Here is an 18,952-nt window from a genome sequence, read left to right on the forward strand (position 1 = left end):
ATGCATATTTGTGAAGATTGATAGGGTCCGAAGTTTTGGTGGTCATGGCCATCGGTCAAAATTATAAATTTTCCATAAAAACTAAAACATGGTTACGAAAATACAACTTTATGGGAAAACGGCTTGCTCAAACACTGTCAAATTGTATCCACAGGTGGGTAATGAACCTCGGACGACCCCATTAACTTTTGGGTCCAATAAGGTCAAGGTCAGGTCACGAAAAGGTCAAAATCTTTTTCGCTCATAACTTCGTCAAAAATGGTTTAATTGACTTCAAACTAAGACTAAAATATACCTTATTCTATTCCTTATAATCAACATTCAGGTTAAGGATATCTTCTTCTTCTTTCGGCTGCTCCCTCGGGGTCGCCACAGCGGATCATCCGTATGATCCGCATAGTGATTTGGCACATGTTTTACACCGGATGCCCTTCCTGACACAACCCTGGTCGCCTCTTACGACACAGGGATATGGTACACCTATTTAACCGGGGTATACACCGGCCCAGTACACTGTACTCATTTCGCCGACCTCGGAAGGATGACAGGCTGAGTCAACCCCCTGGTGAATTAATTAAGGTTAAGGATATATCAAATTTAAATTTGATCCCCAAAATAACGTTATGCCTTAAATAAGCGGGATTTGTTGTGCGTGGCACCACTTGTTAAAATTAGGTTCTCCAATGAGTAACAGCATAAATGGTTTGGTACTCACGGAAAAAAATTTTGTCGGCTTCGAACACGCTCATCTGCTTTCCCAGTCGCTACACTGATTTTTAATGCACCACTCAGCTTTGTATGCCTCTTACTCCTCTGTCGTCTCTCAGAACATTCACTCCAGACAAGACAATTGCCAGCTGCTCTTTTTTTCGTACTGGATGCCTCTGAGCTTCCTCTTCTTCCTCTTCCCCAGCACGTTCTCCTTCGATGTATTTTTTTTTTCTCTAAAAAGTTAGCAACTAACAATATTGCATATAAATTATATTATTATAATTTATAAACTTAATTTTGTACATTTAAATTTTGAAATTGCTCCAAATCAATTATCAGAATGATCACAGAAGAATCATAGCGACACGAGCTGAGAAAACCCACTCTTCTTCCTTTTCGCTCACGTGTTCTCGTCAGATCTATCTTTTTTTTAATCTTATAAATTACAAGTTATAATTGGTTCACGAAAAATATGTGACCACTATATTCGTTATTGTTGTGTGTGTGTCTGTCTGTCTGTCTGTCTGTCTGTCTGTCTGTCTGTCTGTCTGTCTGTCTGTCTGTCTGTCTGTCCGGAGCATAGCTCCGTGGGTTTTGATCCGATCCTGATGAAATTTTGGTGGGAGGTTTATATCATGAGTTGTGTTTTCCTGAAAATGGGCGTGGTCCGCCCATTATGGGCGGAGCCACGCCCAAAAAACGTGTTTTTTGGGGTTAGCCGATTTCAATTTGCATCTTCTCCTTGGGGTTTTGTCGAATCTGACAGGGGTTTCGGTATTTGGTAAGCCCAATGGCAGCTGCATAGCCCCACGGAGCTCTATTTTACATTTTCGTCCCAAGGTCAAGGTCACGAACTTATAAAATTGCGATTTTGACATAAAAATCCATCTTCTCCGAGGAGTTGTCGAATCTGGAAGGAGTTTCGGTATTTGGTTAGCCCAATGGCACCTGCATCGCCACACGGAGCTCGATTTTTTTTTTTTTTTTTTTTTTTTTTTTTTTTCATTTTAGGCCCAAGGTCAAGGTTGCAAGGTCATGAACTTAGAAAATTTCGAATTTTGAGATAAAAATCAGACGACCACCCAAACTTCGAGAGCGAGGATGACAATATTTTTTATGCATAATTTGAGGTCATTCCCCACCTAAAGTCTGGAAACCATTTTTCTCTGTCTCGAACACCTTGCCCGTGGCGCCCCCTTCAAGTTTGTTTTTACGCTGATTTCATCAAAGTATGGATAATCCGAGGAGTGTGAAATGCCATATAGCCTATATGACGTTATATTGTTCCTGGAATGTTCCAGAGGAAGTTTTGCACCAAAGGTCATAATCCTTGACCTTTGACTTTAAAGTTCACATAGGTCAAATTTTCAAAGTTGTGGGAATCGAACCGAGTTTTCGACCTTCTTCGACAAACTAACTCCTTGAAGCTATAGCACGTATTCTGTTTCCTTATTTTAAGGTCCACAACATTGTTTTGTGACCTTTAAAGGTTATGCAAAGGTCAAATTTTTAAAGTTGTTGAACGAAACCGGGTTTTCGACATTTTGCAGCTGATAACCTGTCACTCGTACCACATCATGTTGATCATTTTTATAACTTGGTCAAACATTATCACATTGTCTCATCCTTGACTTCTGAAACAATCTACATCGTCAAATACCGCTCGTGAACCATCGTCGTCTTCAGACTTGTATAACTTATAATCTTATAGTTTATAAAATTAATTTTGTACACTTAAATTTTGAAATCACAGGACATCAATATTAGCACGGAAGAGTCTCATCTCCACTCGATGAGAAAACCTTCCATCAAAAGCCTTTGTTGTGCTCGTACGCTTTTAACTTTCTGAGCATCTTTGAAATATGTATTTAGTTTTTCTGTTTTTTTTTACCATGCATGAGTCCCTGCATACTAGTTAGGTTAACCATTGGTTATCTATCTATAATCTATTTATAATTCCAGCAGTGTGTGTGTGTGTGTGTGTGTGTGTGTGTGTGTGTGTGTGTGTGTGTGTGTGTGTGTGTGTGTGTGTGTGTGTGTGTGTGTGTGTGTGTGTGTGTGTGTGTGTGACCGCTCTTTCTCGACAACCACTGGTCCGATCTAATTGAAACCTGCCAGATATATTGCTGGGGACCTGAGGATGTGCCTTTTCAAGGTTTGATATTAATCGGACAAGTGCTTCCCAAGTTATGGCCATTTATTTACCAAACCAATGACAAGACATGTTGTTGCGTGGGCGTGGCCGATGGGGAAGGGAATTTCAGCTGCGTTCCCCATTACGGGTTACAACGTACGGGCTTCCGGAGAGTGATGACTTCGTGTATTCTTATAATTTCTCGATTTCTTATGCGCATTTATAGATAAACACAATGCCTCAAGTTATGATCGTTTTCATATTAGACGGTGCATACATTTCGGTAACATCTTAGTGCTGGTATGCTCCGAACCAGGAAGTAAATTTTTTTTCTCTCTCTTCTCTTTTTGTTTTTCCTTGCCACGACATTGCGAAAAGGTAAAATACGTTGGCGCTAATTGAATAATTAGGTATTAAAACTAAATTGCGAATAATCGTAACTGCGAATAATATGCGAACTTCCGGGTCACGCACGTACGGGCACGCGAGAGCGAAGAAATGGCCTGTGTGGTTGTTGTTTGTTGCTCACGGTTTGAATTTTTTTTTTTTTTTTACGGGCACGTGCTAGAAACTTAAAAGAAAATATCGTGTGTGCGTGTGTGCGTGTGTGCGTGTGTGCGTGTGTGCGCGTGCGCGCGCTCGTGCCTGCGTTTTCCGTCTGGCTTCCTTCTTGGGACTACGGTGCAGTAATTGGTCCTTATTTTGATTATGTTATCTGTATATGTCGGAAAATTACATGCCCAGACCAGGAATCGAACCCAGGTCCTCTGGTGGACTGTACCAACGCTCTGCCATCTGAGCTATCTGGGTGTCCCACAGAGAGTGGCGTTTCTATATGTGACTCACAATCCCATGAGATATGCGGAAATGATATGCAACAATAAATGGCCCGAAACCAATTATTTTCTTCCTGTTGCATATATATGCACATCGTTCAAAGTAAATAATGACCTTAGACAAATTTCAAACTAACACAGGTTTAATCTCTGCTTGAGAGAATGCCACATAGCTATTTGAGTGGTACATTAGTTAAGAGACCACTGTCTTGATCGCTGAGGCTGATCTTCACAAGGTAGTAACACCGATCTGCTCAAAATCCTTTTTGCTGTCATTTTGGTAGTTTTACAATGAAGGGAATACATATAAGGAATGCATTGTGATTGTGAATATGACTTCTCCAAGATGTCTTTGCCTTCACATAGCAGTGAGCACCAATATGGCAGCCGTCGGATTGAAATCAATCCACAAGGCAAGAATGCATGGTCCAACATAACTGGAAACCACCCCTCGAACAGAGCATTTCCTCAAGAGTTGAGCTTATCAGCTGCACCGTATGGCATAACTCTCAAAGAGTACCTCTTCACTGGAACTGTGACCATGAACCCTTGTCTCACACCAGAAATTATTGCTGCAAGGGTGATGGCCAATAAATGGTGCCCGCCGTGCATCCACCCTATTTAGGCATCAATCGCACAGTTTACGAGGATTTTTAGCAGCCGGGATGTAAGATATTTACAGGTAAAAAGGAAATAAGATATTTACAGGTAAAAAGGTACTTCTGGCTTCAGGTGGAGGTAGAGCCTGTGAAAGATGCAGACTCGCCCCCTGCAAACAAACCATGTCAGCTGCTGCACTGTGGCCGATGTGTCAACCAGCAAACCTTTTTAGCAATGCCTGCCCATCACTGGGAATCAATCAAGGAACACATTTTTGGCTCACTGACCTTACACTGCCTCTTGACACTATATTCATAACAACCATTATTCAAATAAAGATGTACAGATGGTTTCACATTATTATGATACGTTGTTACCATCACTAACTTGTTTACGAACTTTTTGTCATGCCATTTCTACATCCTTTGACATTTATTTCAATGTTTTTTATTACTCGTTTCTGTATATATCAAGAGGCTGTTAAAGAGAGCTGTCATTAATAATAAAGAGGAATGGATGTAAAATCTGCTTCCTTTTTCAGCTTGTGACATCTGTCTCTTTCGTAGCATCCAAAATACCTCAAAGTACAACTTATCTCTATTTTAGTGTTTCTTTATACAGTAGCTAAAATTGCTAATTGATGATCTGCATCAACAACTCTTGTCACATCTCCTTCTAGGATAGCACATTACAACCAGCTGTGGATGGGGATACATCTGTACCACCACTTGATACAGCCAATGCTGTACGTAAGCTGGAATTTCACTTAGATGATGTGGTGAAAGCGGGTGTGGATTCAGCAAGGAAGCACTTTAACCGCTCTGTGTCAGCCCTCTCCATTGTGCCAATCGTGTTTCAAGGATACGGGAAGGACTTCCTCAAGGTATCAATTGTTGGATTTTCATCTGTTTGGTTATTTTCTTGTCTTTTTCTGTTTTATTTACTTTCTGTTGTTGGAAATGGCAGCTCTTATCAGCAGGACTGGATATGTGTGTTGTTTGATATGCCAGGGTTCTATCCATACTTTGTTTACGTTTTAAAAAAAAAAAAATTAAATATGGCACTTAAGATGTCATAATTCAACATCTTTTTTCACTTCGTTGCCATATTGCTTCGGAAATAAGATTTTTAAAGTTATAAAGGTACTTCCGGCTTCAACTGTAGTCTGCAGTGGGTGAAGCCTGTGATTAAATGCAGAATCATCTCCTGCAAACAAACCATGAAAGCTACTACACTGCAGCTGGCACGTCAACAAGCCAACCTTTTCAGCACTGCCTCACAATCACGAGGAAATCAATCCATGGATGCATTTCTGGCTCACTGGCCTTGCACTGCCTCTTGATTATGAAAAAAAGATATCAAGAAGTCAGCAGGACTTTTATGCAAGGATGGCACAGACACTCCACATGTTTAAAACAACACAAATCCTCCAAAATTATGAAGTAAAACAAGGAAGAAACATGTGAATTTGGGAATGATTACATCCTCCCAGAGTTTGCATTTTCAGACTGCAACCTGAGTCGACAAATTATACTCAGAAAATGAATTTCGCTCCCATCTCTCAATTATATGATTTCTATATGGTTTTGGAAAGCTGATGACATGCCTGATCGAGTGTAAAAGGTTTAACTCTGAAATCCTGCCAGTTATTTCATATGGAGGGGTCAAAGGAGATGTTGAGCCAAAAAAAATGACATTTTAGGCCCAGATGGCAACTTCTCGATGCAGTATTTTCCATATTCTTCTTGAGTACTTCTGGCAAACCGATTTTTGAAGTGCTTTAAGTGGTATATACTTTATTCAGTAAAATTGTGAACTTTACACTTTTGTTAAAAATATTGTAACCACTATAGGTATCTTTAACTTTGAGCTTTAAAATCTCCAACAGTATTGAAGATAAATTTTCCAAAATTTGAGATCCATTCGTGTGCAGACAAAATTACTCAAGAAAAAGAATTTATGTCTGCAGTAGAAGAGGCAACAGCAGGGGGACACCATTGAAAATGGTTCTGGAGCTTATTGGGGCAAAGTCGTAAGCGGGCAGAGCAAGGTGGCAACTTTCGTGGGAAATCTGTTTTATGTGCTCTGATGAAATATTCCTATATAACAGCACTTTATATACTATTGGACATTGAACTGGCATTAATAAGGTATCTCATGATCATATTTTATTGACAAACAAATTCCATTTTCCATCAGACTCATCACGCTTTAGGATGCCCAATGAAACCGATCATTTCATCTGCAGTTACACTGGGACATAAATTCAATAGTATGTATGTTTTATTATATTGCCTAAAGAAAATGTACACCACCTTTCAAATTTTTCACCTTTTATTGCCTTATAGCCTTGAATTAAATCAGCCTTTTTCCAGGTTCATTTACACATCTTAAACCACAACTTCCAAGTTAAAAATAAATCCGACAAATTTCAGAAAATACATTAAAAATACAAAACTAGAATATCTGGGTTGGATAAGCGCCCACCTCCCTTATAATAACAATTGTAAATTAGCTCAGGTGTACCCATCACCTTCAAATCACACACCAAGTTAATTGGCCTCCACCTGTGTTAAATTGTAGTGATTCTGATTATTTCAGAATAAAATCAGCTGCTCCTGTATGTTTCCTCTGTTGGGTGGTGCGTTTCACAGCAAAGACTCAACCATGAGACCCAAAGAGCTTTCAAAAGACTTGGGATAAAGGTCCCCCTGCCATCTATAGTAAGGATATTGTGGTCAACATTGTTCCTGGCGAAAAGAAGTGCCATGTCCAGCAAATCAATGTCATCTGCTAACATATCTGGAGCAACTGAATCAGCTGTGTTTTTTTTTTTTCAAAACTCATGACTTCTTTATAAGAAGAACTAAATCCCATTTCATGAAGGGTATCCACAAGGAATTGTGACCGATACAAATGATATGCCTGCACCGCAAGGCCAACTTGTAAGGGAGCTACAACGGCACGTGGTCGAACTGCCTGGACAATTGTGTGTCCTATTCCTGCAACCTTTCGTCGTGTCTCCTTACCCACGAAAAGGCCATTCAACAATGGCCACAGTGTCAGGAACAAACGAAAGGGCAGAATCAAGCTTGAGTAACTTTGCACTTGGATACTGATTTGTAAGGGACGGCACATTGGACTTGATTTCACTTTTAATGAGTCGCGCCACTGTTTCAATGATCGCCTGTTTCTGTGATTCTTCGTCCTTTGCTTGGGTGTTGAAATAAGATCTCAGTGGCTATGATGTCTTTTCCCTCATTGTTACTATGTCATGGAGGCCTTTCCTTTCAGCAAAATTAACATTGTCCCCACACTGTTCTTTCAATTTTCCCTTGAGGTACTGATTTCCAAATGGTACAGAATCTGTATTTGTCAGAAATTCCTTCATTTTATCTCAGAAGTGAAATTGTCAACTGTTCTTCATCATTATTCTCAAGGTAAGAGCAAACATTCATGAATGCCTGCTCCTGATCTTCGTTTTTGGGCCGGCCAGACATTCTGCGCTTTGCCTCTGAGACATTCTGGAACTGTAGTGGTGTGCGAAGCCCAGACCGGAAATTACCACTGCATGAGTGATGGTAAATACAGTCCACAGCATGTAGATCACAGCAATAATATTCAATCCTGCCTTTCACAGTGAAGACCCATTCATCTGAACGACTGTCACAACACTCAAGAATGATCTTCAAGAACGTATCGGTCTTTACACAACCAAAGCCTGCACCTCCTGGTGTTACCGTAGTCCCACAGAAAAGGCAATCCATTTGGCTGTTGAAAGGACCGGATGATACTCTGGCACTTCTCTTTGGTGGCTCACCTTTCTTTCCTTTTTGGCTTTCAATGTCTTTTGGATTTATGGACCGCTTTCGACATTTTGAGTGTTTTTTCACCAGCTGAAACGACTACGTCATCCCCTCTTTGCACACTCGCACTGTTGATACCATCAGCTCCTTTCTGACGAACTTCAACCACATCAGAAGCATTTCCTAAGTCTTCACGGCAGATGGGGAAAGTCTCTTGGTTTGCGATGCGAGCACTCATGGTCAGGCCTGAAAAGATGCAAAACAGAAGGTCATTAATAAATAGTCAATAAATAAATAATGTTAATAAATCGTCACACAAAGCAAATTGTATCTTGGATTTCACAATTATGTAATCATATCACTGCAATTTGAACAAGCCAAATTGATTCCTTGGCCACAAAAACATCGGGTTAGACACCAAAATTACTTGTCGAGAATGAATAATGAAGGAGTTAGGGTATTTTAAGGATTTGGTGGCCATCTTGGATGCCATCTTGAAAATTAGACCTTTCCAGTGGTCAGACTGTGGTACACTTTTGATATGTTATTAAGCACACCTGATACTCCAATAAACCATTGAGAAACCTTTTGTGGCAATTTTTTGGGGGTCAAACCATAGTTTCAGCCGGCTACACCTTTGGAATAAACTCCCACACCCTCTTCGATCCCATTCTTCCCTCCAGGTCTTCAAAACAGCTGTTCACTACCACCTCTTATCTTCCCCCATCCAAAACCTCAATTTTTTCTATGCCCATTAATCCACCCCAAACCCACCTCCTTCATATTCCCTGCTTTCCTTCCTGAAAGCCCCTGTTGTGTCCATCTTGTTTTCCCTGTGTACCCCACCCAGCCCTCTCACTTCCATAGATCTCCTAACGTCTGTTGTCTACTGCCTGCTCCCCTTGTTGAAAGTTCTGTGTTAGGGCCCTGTCACACTTTGACGTTTTAGCCAGTGTATGGCAACGTATCAAAATGTTTGTAAAACGCTGGCGTATGCTGAACGATTGATGTTTTTTTTCAGTTTTGGGCGTATTCATAACGAGTCGGACGTATGCATAACGTATTAGTAACGTACACAACGTTTCGATAACTTATAGACAATTTATACCAACGAATGCTTAGCGTGTTGTCGACGTTCACAACTTAAGCCCAACGATAATCCAACTTATGCATAGCGCGGCAGCGTATCGCCAACGATCACGTGGCGTAGCCTATTAAAAGGCTGCCGCTCAACGATTCAAATCATGACCGCACTAGACATCGAAGTCTCATCATCACCGTCATGCCCTGTCACACCTTGACGTTTTAGCCAGCGTATGCCGACGTATGAAAATTTTGGCGAATACGCTGGCACACGTCAAATACGTTGTGGGTAAGTTTTGTATACGTTAAGAGCACGCTGGCATACATCGTAGTACGCCGAGCTCGTCGACAAATTTTAAGCATGCTCAAAATTTTTCGACGTATGCCAGCGTATGTCTCACATGTTCCGCATACGCTGGCCATAAGTTGTAGGCACGTTATGCGATCATTGACACACGTCGACACACGTTACTCATAAGTCGAAACACGTCGAGGTAATGTTTAGCGTACCCGAAACTTATTTATAACCTATGAGTAATGTGCTTTGAACCTATGTGTAACGTATCTCCAACGCATATTGACGTATGTAGACGTATTTGACGTCTTCCGGACGACCACAGAACTTGCTGAACATGTTTCTAACTTGCAGCTACCGTATAATGGCGTATTGGCAGCATTTTGGGCAATCGGTATATAAAAATGGGCTTCACAGGAGGAAACCGTCAGTGTTCCAGACTCCATGTTGAGTTGATGTCCATGTCAGTAGTATCAGTAGTAGTAGTAGGTGAGTGTGTCAGTAGTAGTAGTAGTAGTAGAAGGTCCATGTCAGTAGTAGTAGGTGAGCGTGATGGGGAGGGTGTGGGTGATGATGGATCCTCCTTGCGTTCACGGCCACGGCCAGGAGACTTCTTTGCAGCATTCTTCAAAGTTTTCTTCGGCATGACGGTGATGTGGACACTTCGATGTCTCGTGTGGTTATGATTTGAATCGTTGAGCGGCACGCCACGTGATCGTCGGCGATATGCTGCCGCACGCTATGCATAAGTTAGACTATCGTTGGGCATAGGTTGTGAACGCCGACAACACGCTAAGCATTCGTTGGTATAAGTTATCTATAAGTTATCGAAACGTTCTGTGTACGTTACTAATACGTTATGCATACGTCCCACTCGTTATGAATACGCCCAAAACTGAAAAAAAACATCAATAGTTCAATGTACGCCAGCATTTTACATACATTTTGATACGTTGCCATATGCTGGCTAAAACGTCAAGGTGTTACAGGGCCCTCATAGGTTAGAAATAAGTTTCGGGTATGCTAAACATTACCTCGACGTGTTTCGACTTAAAATAACTTACAAGTAACGTGTGTCAACGATCGCATAACGTGCCTACAACTTATGGCCAGCGTATGCGGAACGTGTGAGTCATATGCTGGCATACGTCAGAAAATTCTGAGCATGCACAAAATTTGTCGACGAGCTCGGCGTACTACGACGTATGCCAGCGTGCTTTAGCGTGCTCTTGACGTATACAAAACTTACCCATAACGTATTCGACGTGTGCCAGCGTTTTAGACAAATTTTTCATAAGTCAGCATACGCTGGCTAAATCGTCAAGGTGTGACAGGGCCTTTAGCTCTCATACGAGCCTCGACATTGTATCCCCCCAAAAAAGTAAAAAGTACTCCATGATGGCCTTTCACTAATTCATTGCACTCCAGCATCGAAGCAAAGTTCTCCAGAAAGGCCAATACATTACAGTGATTACATTCTATTTCGGGTCCATTATAAGCTTAAGCCAATCTTTCCTTTCCCCTATTGTTGTGAAAAAAGACTTAATCATATCAGCACTTGTATGTATATCAGGAAGAGATACACCAGCATACCGCATCATCAATGCTTATCTTACGATGTGAACAGTTGCATCTAGGAATATTGTATGTAGATGCTCTGCTCTCCATCTTAAAATATTGCAGACAATTCTCTTGCATAAGATAGACTGCCTCTGAACAAAAATATAGCTACAACAGCCATTTTTACTCTGAAATGTTCATCATTTTATATAGTATATATTTAATGGCAGAAAGCGCTTCTCTGCCATTAGGGGTTTTAAAGTAAAGTAAACTTTACTTCACTGGAAGTAAAGGTATAAATTTCTGTCGAAACTGCAGAATCCAATTTAGCAAACCTCAGGAAGTAGGCATGCTACAGGCCTCCACTGTGGATTATGTCAAATTGCATGTTCTTCTTTGTGCATCGTTGTCACAAGTTCCTGGAATCCCCGCATGGACAACAATGTTCTTCAGCTAGAGAACAATTATCGGTGATGTAATGGTTTGAGTGTCCGCTCTGAGGCTGGGAGGTCGGTGGTTCGAAACCTGGCCGAGTCTTACCAAAGACTTTATAAATGGTACGTGCTGCTTCCTTGTTTGATGCTCGGCATTTAAAATGATAGAGCACGGACAAACAACCATGAGTTGAAAATAATATAGCACAGGTTTTAATTGGCCTCATGGCCTCCTACGTCGAAGTTCCCTGTTTCGGAATTCGTATTATATACAATAGTGCAAGCAAATCTGCACAGATTTTAATTTCTCTCTGCTATCTGATAGAAGTGACAGTACCAACTTAGGAATAAATAATCAACGAATTCTCAACAATTCTGTCTTTTTGCCATATTGAATAGTTTGTCATTTCAGTCTGGTTTTTTTGGTCGTTTTTTTGACGAGAGTCCACACTCTACAGTATGCTTGTTGTGCATCTACTTCATGCCTCATCCTCACTACACCAAATTGTTTTCTAACTTTTCATCAGGTTGTTATTTTTAACATGGTATTTAATAATTTCATTTGCTGACCACTGGCACTTATTATTCTCCAGAAACAGAAAGTGAGCCCAGATGGTGTTCTGCAGCTCGCTTTACAATTGGCCTTCCTCCGACTGTACGGCACACCTGCTGACGCGTATGAATCGTGCAGCACTGCGGCCTTTCGCCACGGACGCACTGAGACAATCCGCCCAGCCAGCCGTGCTGCCATTGACTGCTGCCATGCATTCTTTGCTCGTTCACCTTTCCAAGCTTCATCCCTCAGGCCGCTGGTCGAGGCTAGCTGCCTGCATCATGGACAACTCACGAAAGAAGCTGCCATGGGTAGCCACTGAATTTTATTATTTCATTAACTTGATTTTCTTTGTGTCGAGAGAAACATATAGGGCCGAATTTACAAAAGGCGCTTAGCGAACGTCTTGCGAACACACCATTAACCCTTAAACGGTGGCAAAACATCATTGTACACGCACAGCCCATCGCCCGTCTGGATAGCAATTTATGAAGGGAGATAAACTGCTGAATTAGTTGTGCACATATAAACAGCTGATTACCCTATGAAACACCGCACATATCTCCAACATCGGATTGAAATGATGCACTTGCATAGAATCGCAGTGCCACGGGCAATTGTTGGAGGGGATTCAGCGCATTGATCCTCATCATAGGTTGATTTCGGTCATCTTGCACGAGTTTCAGCAGGCAACAAAATGATATTCATCATCATATAGTATATATTTAACTGCCAACAGCAGTATCAGCAGTCTGTAACGCCGCACATATTTGATATTGTCGTACTTCTCCAGAGGATTGCATCAATCCTCGAAGATTCTCAATGCACGTCAGCGAACTGCCATACTCCTTTCCTCTTCTTTCTCCTCTTCAGCTAATTCAAGCTCTCCTAATGCATCCATATTCACTGTCCCATGTAAATTACCAATAATGGTGAATCATGCAGTGCTTGCTTCAAGGCCTTAAATTCCCTCTAAAACCTGCCCTCGCTGATGTGTAAAAGTTTGTTTGTTATTTAAATGCTTGTGATTAGGTGTTGATAATTACCCTTCTGCAATCGGTGACCAACTTTGAACGCGTTTTCATCACGTGATTAGTGATTCTACACGTCTAACTCTGAAACGCCTTTCATAAATTTGGCCTTTACTGCTGTTCTTGTGGTTATTTGTTAAGTTTTTTTTTATATTTTTTTTTTAGGTGAATGGGACTTTGAGGGGAGAGAGCTGGAGCTGGAGCTGGAGGGGGGAGGGAATTATGAAAAAGATGTCTTGAGAGTCATGCTGTGCATTGCACTATGTTTGTGAAGGATATGTGATTTAATGTTGGATTTTGTGAGCCAAGCTATTTGCCAGAAAATGAAGACCTGAAAACGTAGAGAAAATATTGATTATCCTTTTCCCTGACTTTGGGACAAGGCCAGATGGAATCACCACTTGTGTTCTCAAATCATGTTCTGTTGCTCTTGCGGCTTCTTTGTTTCACAGAATATCACCTATGATTTGCTTAGAACATGGCCAGCATTTCCACACCAAGGAAGGATGTTAAACTTATTCAACTACATGCCTTTAAGCTTACTTCCAGTGTGAGCAGTGTCATGGAATCCATCACCACAGTCTGCATTATAATGCCTCTTTTTAAATGGCCTCATCTCTAACAGTTTGAATGCCATCCCATTTCTCCATGCTGCTACTTCACTCTCAACAATGGATAGAGACCGACAACCTCACAGGGGATGTCATGGTTTTGTCTCGAGACACTCCGGCCCTTTGGCACCATCTGGCAGCTCACCTTGCTTGTCACGTTTCCTGCCTGTGACATCCAAGAGCCTTAATTCCTCTCTGACTCCCTCTGTGCATGCAATCAGTGCGTAGCTTCCAACTGTGTCCTTTCATCTCATCTTCCAGTGAAGGCTGGGGTACCCGAAGGCAGCATATTGGGTGCACTTGTTTTATTATTCTTAATTGACCTCCGATACATTCGATAGCCTTTTTCACTTTTTCGATGATTTCACATTATTGCACATGGTACCCCATCTCGTTGCCAGATGAGCAGAATTGCATCTTTCTTTGCAAACCTGGAAAGGATCAGATGCTCCTCCGATGCATGGAATGTCGTTCAATACATGCAAGTCTCACACTCATCACATCCTTCCAGTTGAATATTCTTGTGAATCTCTCTCTCCCTTTCCTTGTTCAATCTTTGGAAGAAGCTCAGTCCCTCGAGCATCAAGGCTTCACAATTCATGGGCAGACAATTTATTAAAGCTTGTCTACAAGGCCTTGGCCCTTAGCTCTATGCCTATGGGATGATGCTCCTGCAGCAGACCTCCCCACTCCTGAATGCTGTGGAGTCAAAAATTTTCAACCATTGCCATCTTCCACAAAGAAACAGACACATGACCTATTGTTACGAATCTGGAAACCATTTGCACACAAACAGACAGCAGTCCCTAAGCTTAGTTGTTTTGATAAGTATGTGTATAGTTAGAACCCTCCCCTATGTCTAATGGGAATTTTGTGTGTGTGCTGTGAGTTATTTTATAGTCAGGTTTTATACATCTATAACAACAACGGCACCGTCCCTCACTCTACCCGGTCGCCATTGCCCACGTGTTTTTGGCTGAAGGCGTGGGCGGAGCCTCCATTGCCTCAGATCGAGGCTCCGCCCTGAGGAAGGGCATAGACTGTTTCCTCCAGCCAATGAGCGAAGGGCGAGCATCGCACGTGCGCCCCAGCCAATGGGAGGCCAGCGTGTCGAAAGCAACTACGGAGCCTCTTCGGGGGCGGGCCTCCGAGATGCCTCGACACACCCCCCGAGACGCCTCGTCCAATCAGGAGGCTGACCACCTCAGGGGCTGGCTCCACCTTAGCCAGATGGAGTGTTCGGCCCGACCAATGAGGGGCGGCCACGAGTCGCCCGACAACCCCTCGTCCAATCCGGAGGTGAGTCCCTCAGAGTGGTTCCCTCGACCCGTGGGGGAGGGGAAGGAGAAGAATAGGTGGCAAGCCGTCGAAAGGAAGAGGGAGAAAAAGAGGAAGCCTCGGCTTACCTGCTGGCGTTCTCGTCTGGTCCGTTCTCATGCTGGCTGGCGTCCGTTGCATCGTTCCTGGTGCTTGGTGCTGCGTTGTTGGCGGCTGGTTCGAGTCCTGCCACCGGACAAGCTCGACCAGACCGCACGAGGCGGACAGGTGCAAGAATAGGCCCCTGCCCTCAGCTCGCCTTTTCCTCCCGAGCTGAAGGGCCAAAATAAAGGCCGCGGCCACCATTTCTTTGCGTGCGTGCGTGCGTGCGTGTGTGTGTGTGTGTGGTGCCAGTCTGTTAAGTGGAACTGTTGTGCTTTTCGCTCACTGTACATTGCCTGCATTTCTGTTATTCGGATAACTCTGCTCTTTGTGTGCTCCCCTCCCTGATTATTGTTTAGAAATAACCCACCCCCCCATGTTAAATGTTCCAGCTCGTTTTCCGTGTTTTCTTTCATTGGCCTAGCATGGTTCGGGCTTGAGAAATAGTAAGGCCGTCGGTGCCGTAAGTTGTTATTGGGACTGGCGCGGCTCTGGTAACTCCGCTCGGTTACGCCGAATCCGAGTCGGTACCTGCGACTCGGTTCGGACAGAGTAGGCCGAGGGTGTGATTTCCCCGGTAATTTGACGACGTGGGTACTTAGGTATATTGAAATTTGGCTATTGACCCTACCCCACGCCGTCAGAGAATTGGCGATCACGTCCTTTAAGTGGCCCGTCGACTCCAGAGTTATCCAGGTTGACGACCTTTTAATTCCGGGTGTTCGGTGGGAGACGGCTCTACTGCTCCAACTAGTGGTCGTTTATCACCACCGAACCCCGGCCCACAACACTATTACTCTCATTGCAGGCAGGTGGCTGGCTTTTCTGTTTTCTACCACTTCTCTTCTAATCTTTCTTTCCCTGCTCTTTCAGCCCTTAGACCTTCCCATCCCTTCTCGGGTGCTTGTATTCTTCTAGTATCTCCTGCCTTGTTCACACCTCAAATTGTGACTTTCTGCTCACCTCCACTTCTTTCTTCCTCTTTTCTCCCACCTGTGGAATAACTTCCTCGAGTCAGTGCTATCGCACTTTTCACTCCCAGGCTTCAAGAAGGCAACTCGCTGCCCTCTGTCTTCCATCCTGATGTTAGTTGTTTTTTTTCCTCCAAATTCTATTTCCTCTTCTTATACCCACCCCTCTTACCTTTAGGTAAAGGCCCGGTCACATCTTGACGTTTTAGCCAGCGATGGCAACGTATTAAAATGTATGTAAAACGCTGGCTTACGTTGAACTTTTGATGTTTTTTTTAAAGATTCGGACGTATTCATTGCGACTTGGTCTTATGTATAACGCATTGGTAACGGACACAGAACGTTTCGTTGTGTTATAGATAACTTATACCAACGAATGCTGAACCTGTTGTCGGCCGACACAACCGATGCCCAACGATAGTCTAACTTAGGCATAGCGCGTTGCACGCATCGCCGACGATGTCGTGACGTAGCCTATTAAAAGGCTGACGCACAACGATTCGAATCATAACTGCCGTAGAAATGGAAGTGTCAACATCGCGGTCACACCTTGGCGATCTTGCCAACGTATGCCGACCTAAGAAAAATGTGTCTAAAACGTTGGGGCACGTCAAATACGGTACGAGTAAGTTTGGTATACGTGAGTAGAACGCTAAAGTACGCTATCATACGTCGTAGTAAGTAGAGTACGTCAGAAATTTTAAACATGTTCAAAATTTTACGACGTACTCGGCGTATGACACACGTTCCGCATGCGATGGGGATAAGTTTTACACACGATATGTGGACGCTTACACACGTCCACAAACGCTACTTATAAGCTACTCATAAGTCGAAACACGTCGCGGTAATGTCTTTTTTACGCGAAACTTATTTCTAACTTATGTTTGACGTGCTTTGAACCAATTCTTTACGTAGTCCCAACACACATCGACGTATGTAGACGTATTCCAATGACGTCTTCCGGTCGACAAAAAAAAATAAATGAACGTGTTTCTTGCTTACAACTGCCATATAAAGACGTGTTCCCAGCGGTTTTGGGAATTGGTATATAAAAATGCTGCTCATAAAAGGGGAACCCAACAGTGTTTTCGAGTCCTTTTTGAGTCGATGTCTATGTCAGCAGTAACAGTATCAGTATCAGTATTAGTATTAGTAGTAGTTTGTTCATGTTGGCAGTAGTAGGTGAGTGTGAGGGGGAGGGTGTGGGTTATGATGGATCGTCCTTGCGTTTAACGATTTAAATGATAAACTCAACGATTTAAATGGCTGCATCTCCACTATTGAAAGTAGACGCTTGCGCTCAACAATTGGATTTTTTTTTGCACTCAACGACTTTTAAACGGTACCACTCAGCTATTTTCATTGTTTACAAACAACGATTTAAATTGCTGTGACTCGCCTTTGTTTTTTGACGCTGGCGCTCGGAAATTTTAATCGTTTCTATTGAACGTGCTAAATCGCTCAAACCCCACTATTGAAAGTAGACGCTTGCGCTCAACAATTGGATTTTTTTTCACTCAACGACTTTTAAACGGTACCACTCAGCTATTTTCATTGTTAACAATGAACGATTTAAATTGCTGTCACTCGCCTTTGTTTTTTGACGCTGGGGTTTGGAAATTTGAAGCGTTTCTTCTGAACGTGTTAAAACGCTCAAACTCGACTATTTTAAATAGACGCTGCCGATGGACAATTGGAATCATAGCCAAGCTAGACATCGAAGTGTGAACATCCTCGTCATGCCGAAGAAAAGTTTGAAGAATACTGCAAATAAGTGTCCTGGCCGTGGCCGTGGCCGTGGACGCTGACGCAAGGACGATCCATTATACCGACGTCTTTCAGCCTATGAGTAACTTAAAAGTAACGTCTGTCGATGTGTGGCAACGATCGCGTAACGTGCCAACAACACGTTAATCATAGGTTAGAAATAAGTTTCGGGTACGCTAAACATTACCTCGGCGTGTCTCAACTTATGATTAACTTATAAGTAGCATGTGTTGACGTCTGTCAACGATCGCAGACCGTGCATACAACTTGTGGCCAGCGTAGCGGAACGTGTGAGTCATACGCCGGCATACGTCGTGAAATTTCAAGCATGAAAAAATTTGAGGACAACCAAAAAGTACAACGTTTAAAGCCAACGTACAACGACGTATGGCAGTGTTTTTCAGCGTGCTCTCAATGTTATCAAAACTTACCCATAACGTATTCAACGTGTGCCAGCGTTTTAGAAAAAAAATTCAAAAATCGGCATACGTTGGCGAAAACGTCAAGGTGTGACCGGGCCTTTACTATCTTTCTCTTTCCTCTCCTATTTTTTAATTCATTTTGACACCTGATTTTGCCCGGTGATTTCCTCACCAGCCCACTGTTTGTCTGTTACTCTCCTCATCTTTGTTGCCTTGCTCTTCCATGACCCTAGATTTTGCATCCAAAAAAAAAAAAATTGGGGTTTACTGATCATACTCCGAATTGGGGAAAATATAATAAAGGCAGAAATACAATTGTTTCCTGGAGATTGGGTTAAAGACTAACTTATAGACAAGATTCAAAGGTATTACCTTGTGAATGAGGGACTTCTGAGAAGAGACTTCCTAGTTCACCCTTTCCTTTTACCTCCATTTTGCTATGGTTATCTGATACATTTCCACCCCTTCTTTCTTCAGGTCAAGGCTTTGACCGCCACCTTTTCGCTCTTCGGCATCTCGCGATGCAGCAGAATGAAGGTGATAAAACTCAAGTCCCTGGGTTCTATCAAAATCCTGCTTATGCTCGACTCAACCACATCATTCTGTCCACCAGCACACTCTCAAGCGATGCTGTTGCATTAGGCGGGTTTGCTCCTGTAACATCTGATGGCCTGGGTGTCGCGTACGGAATTCACAATGATTGGATTGGCTGCAAT

At 42.7% G+C, this 18,952-nt stretch overlaps 1 protein-coding gene across 1 annotated transcript in view; it reads left to right on the plus strand.

Annotated features, from left to right (window-relative positions):
- LOC147031828 (carnitine O-palmitoyltransferase 2, mitochondrial-like) overlaps positions 1 to 18,952 on the plus strand; it is a 71,416-nt gene that overhangs the window by 47,018 nt on the left and 5,446 nt on the right. Inside the window, exons 7-9 of the mRNA XM_085850077.1 lie at positions 4,961 to 5,164; positions 12,053 to 12,323; positions 18,714 to 18,947. Of these exons, the coding sequence (XP_085706203.1) occupies positions 4,961 to 5,164; positions 12,053 to 12,323; positions 18,714 to 18,947 (709 nt within the window). The remainder of the gene's footprint in view (positions 1 to 4,960; positions 5,165 to 12,052; positions 12,324 to 18,713; positions 18,948 to 18,952) is intronic.

Source organism: Eptatretus burgeri, chromosome 2 (genome assembly GCF_056783735.1).
Source record: "Eptatretus burgeri isolate ZD-2024b chromosome 2, Ebu_testis_v1, whole genome shotgun sequence".
Lineage (NCBI taxonomy): Eukaryota > Metazoa > Chordata > Myxini > Myxiniformes > Myxinidae > Eptatretus > Eptatretus burgeri.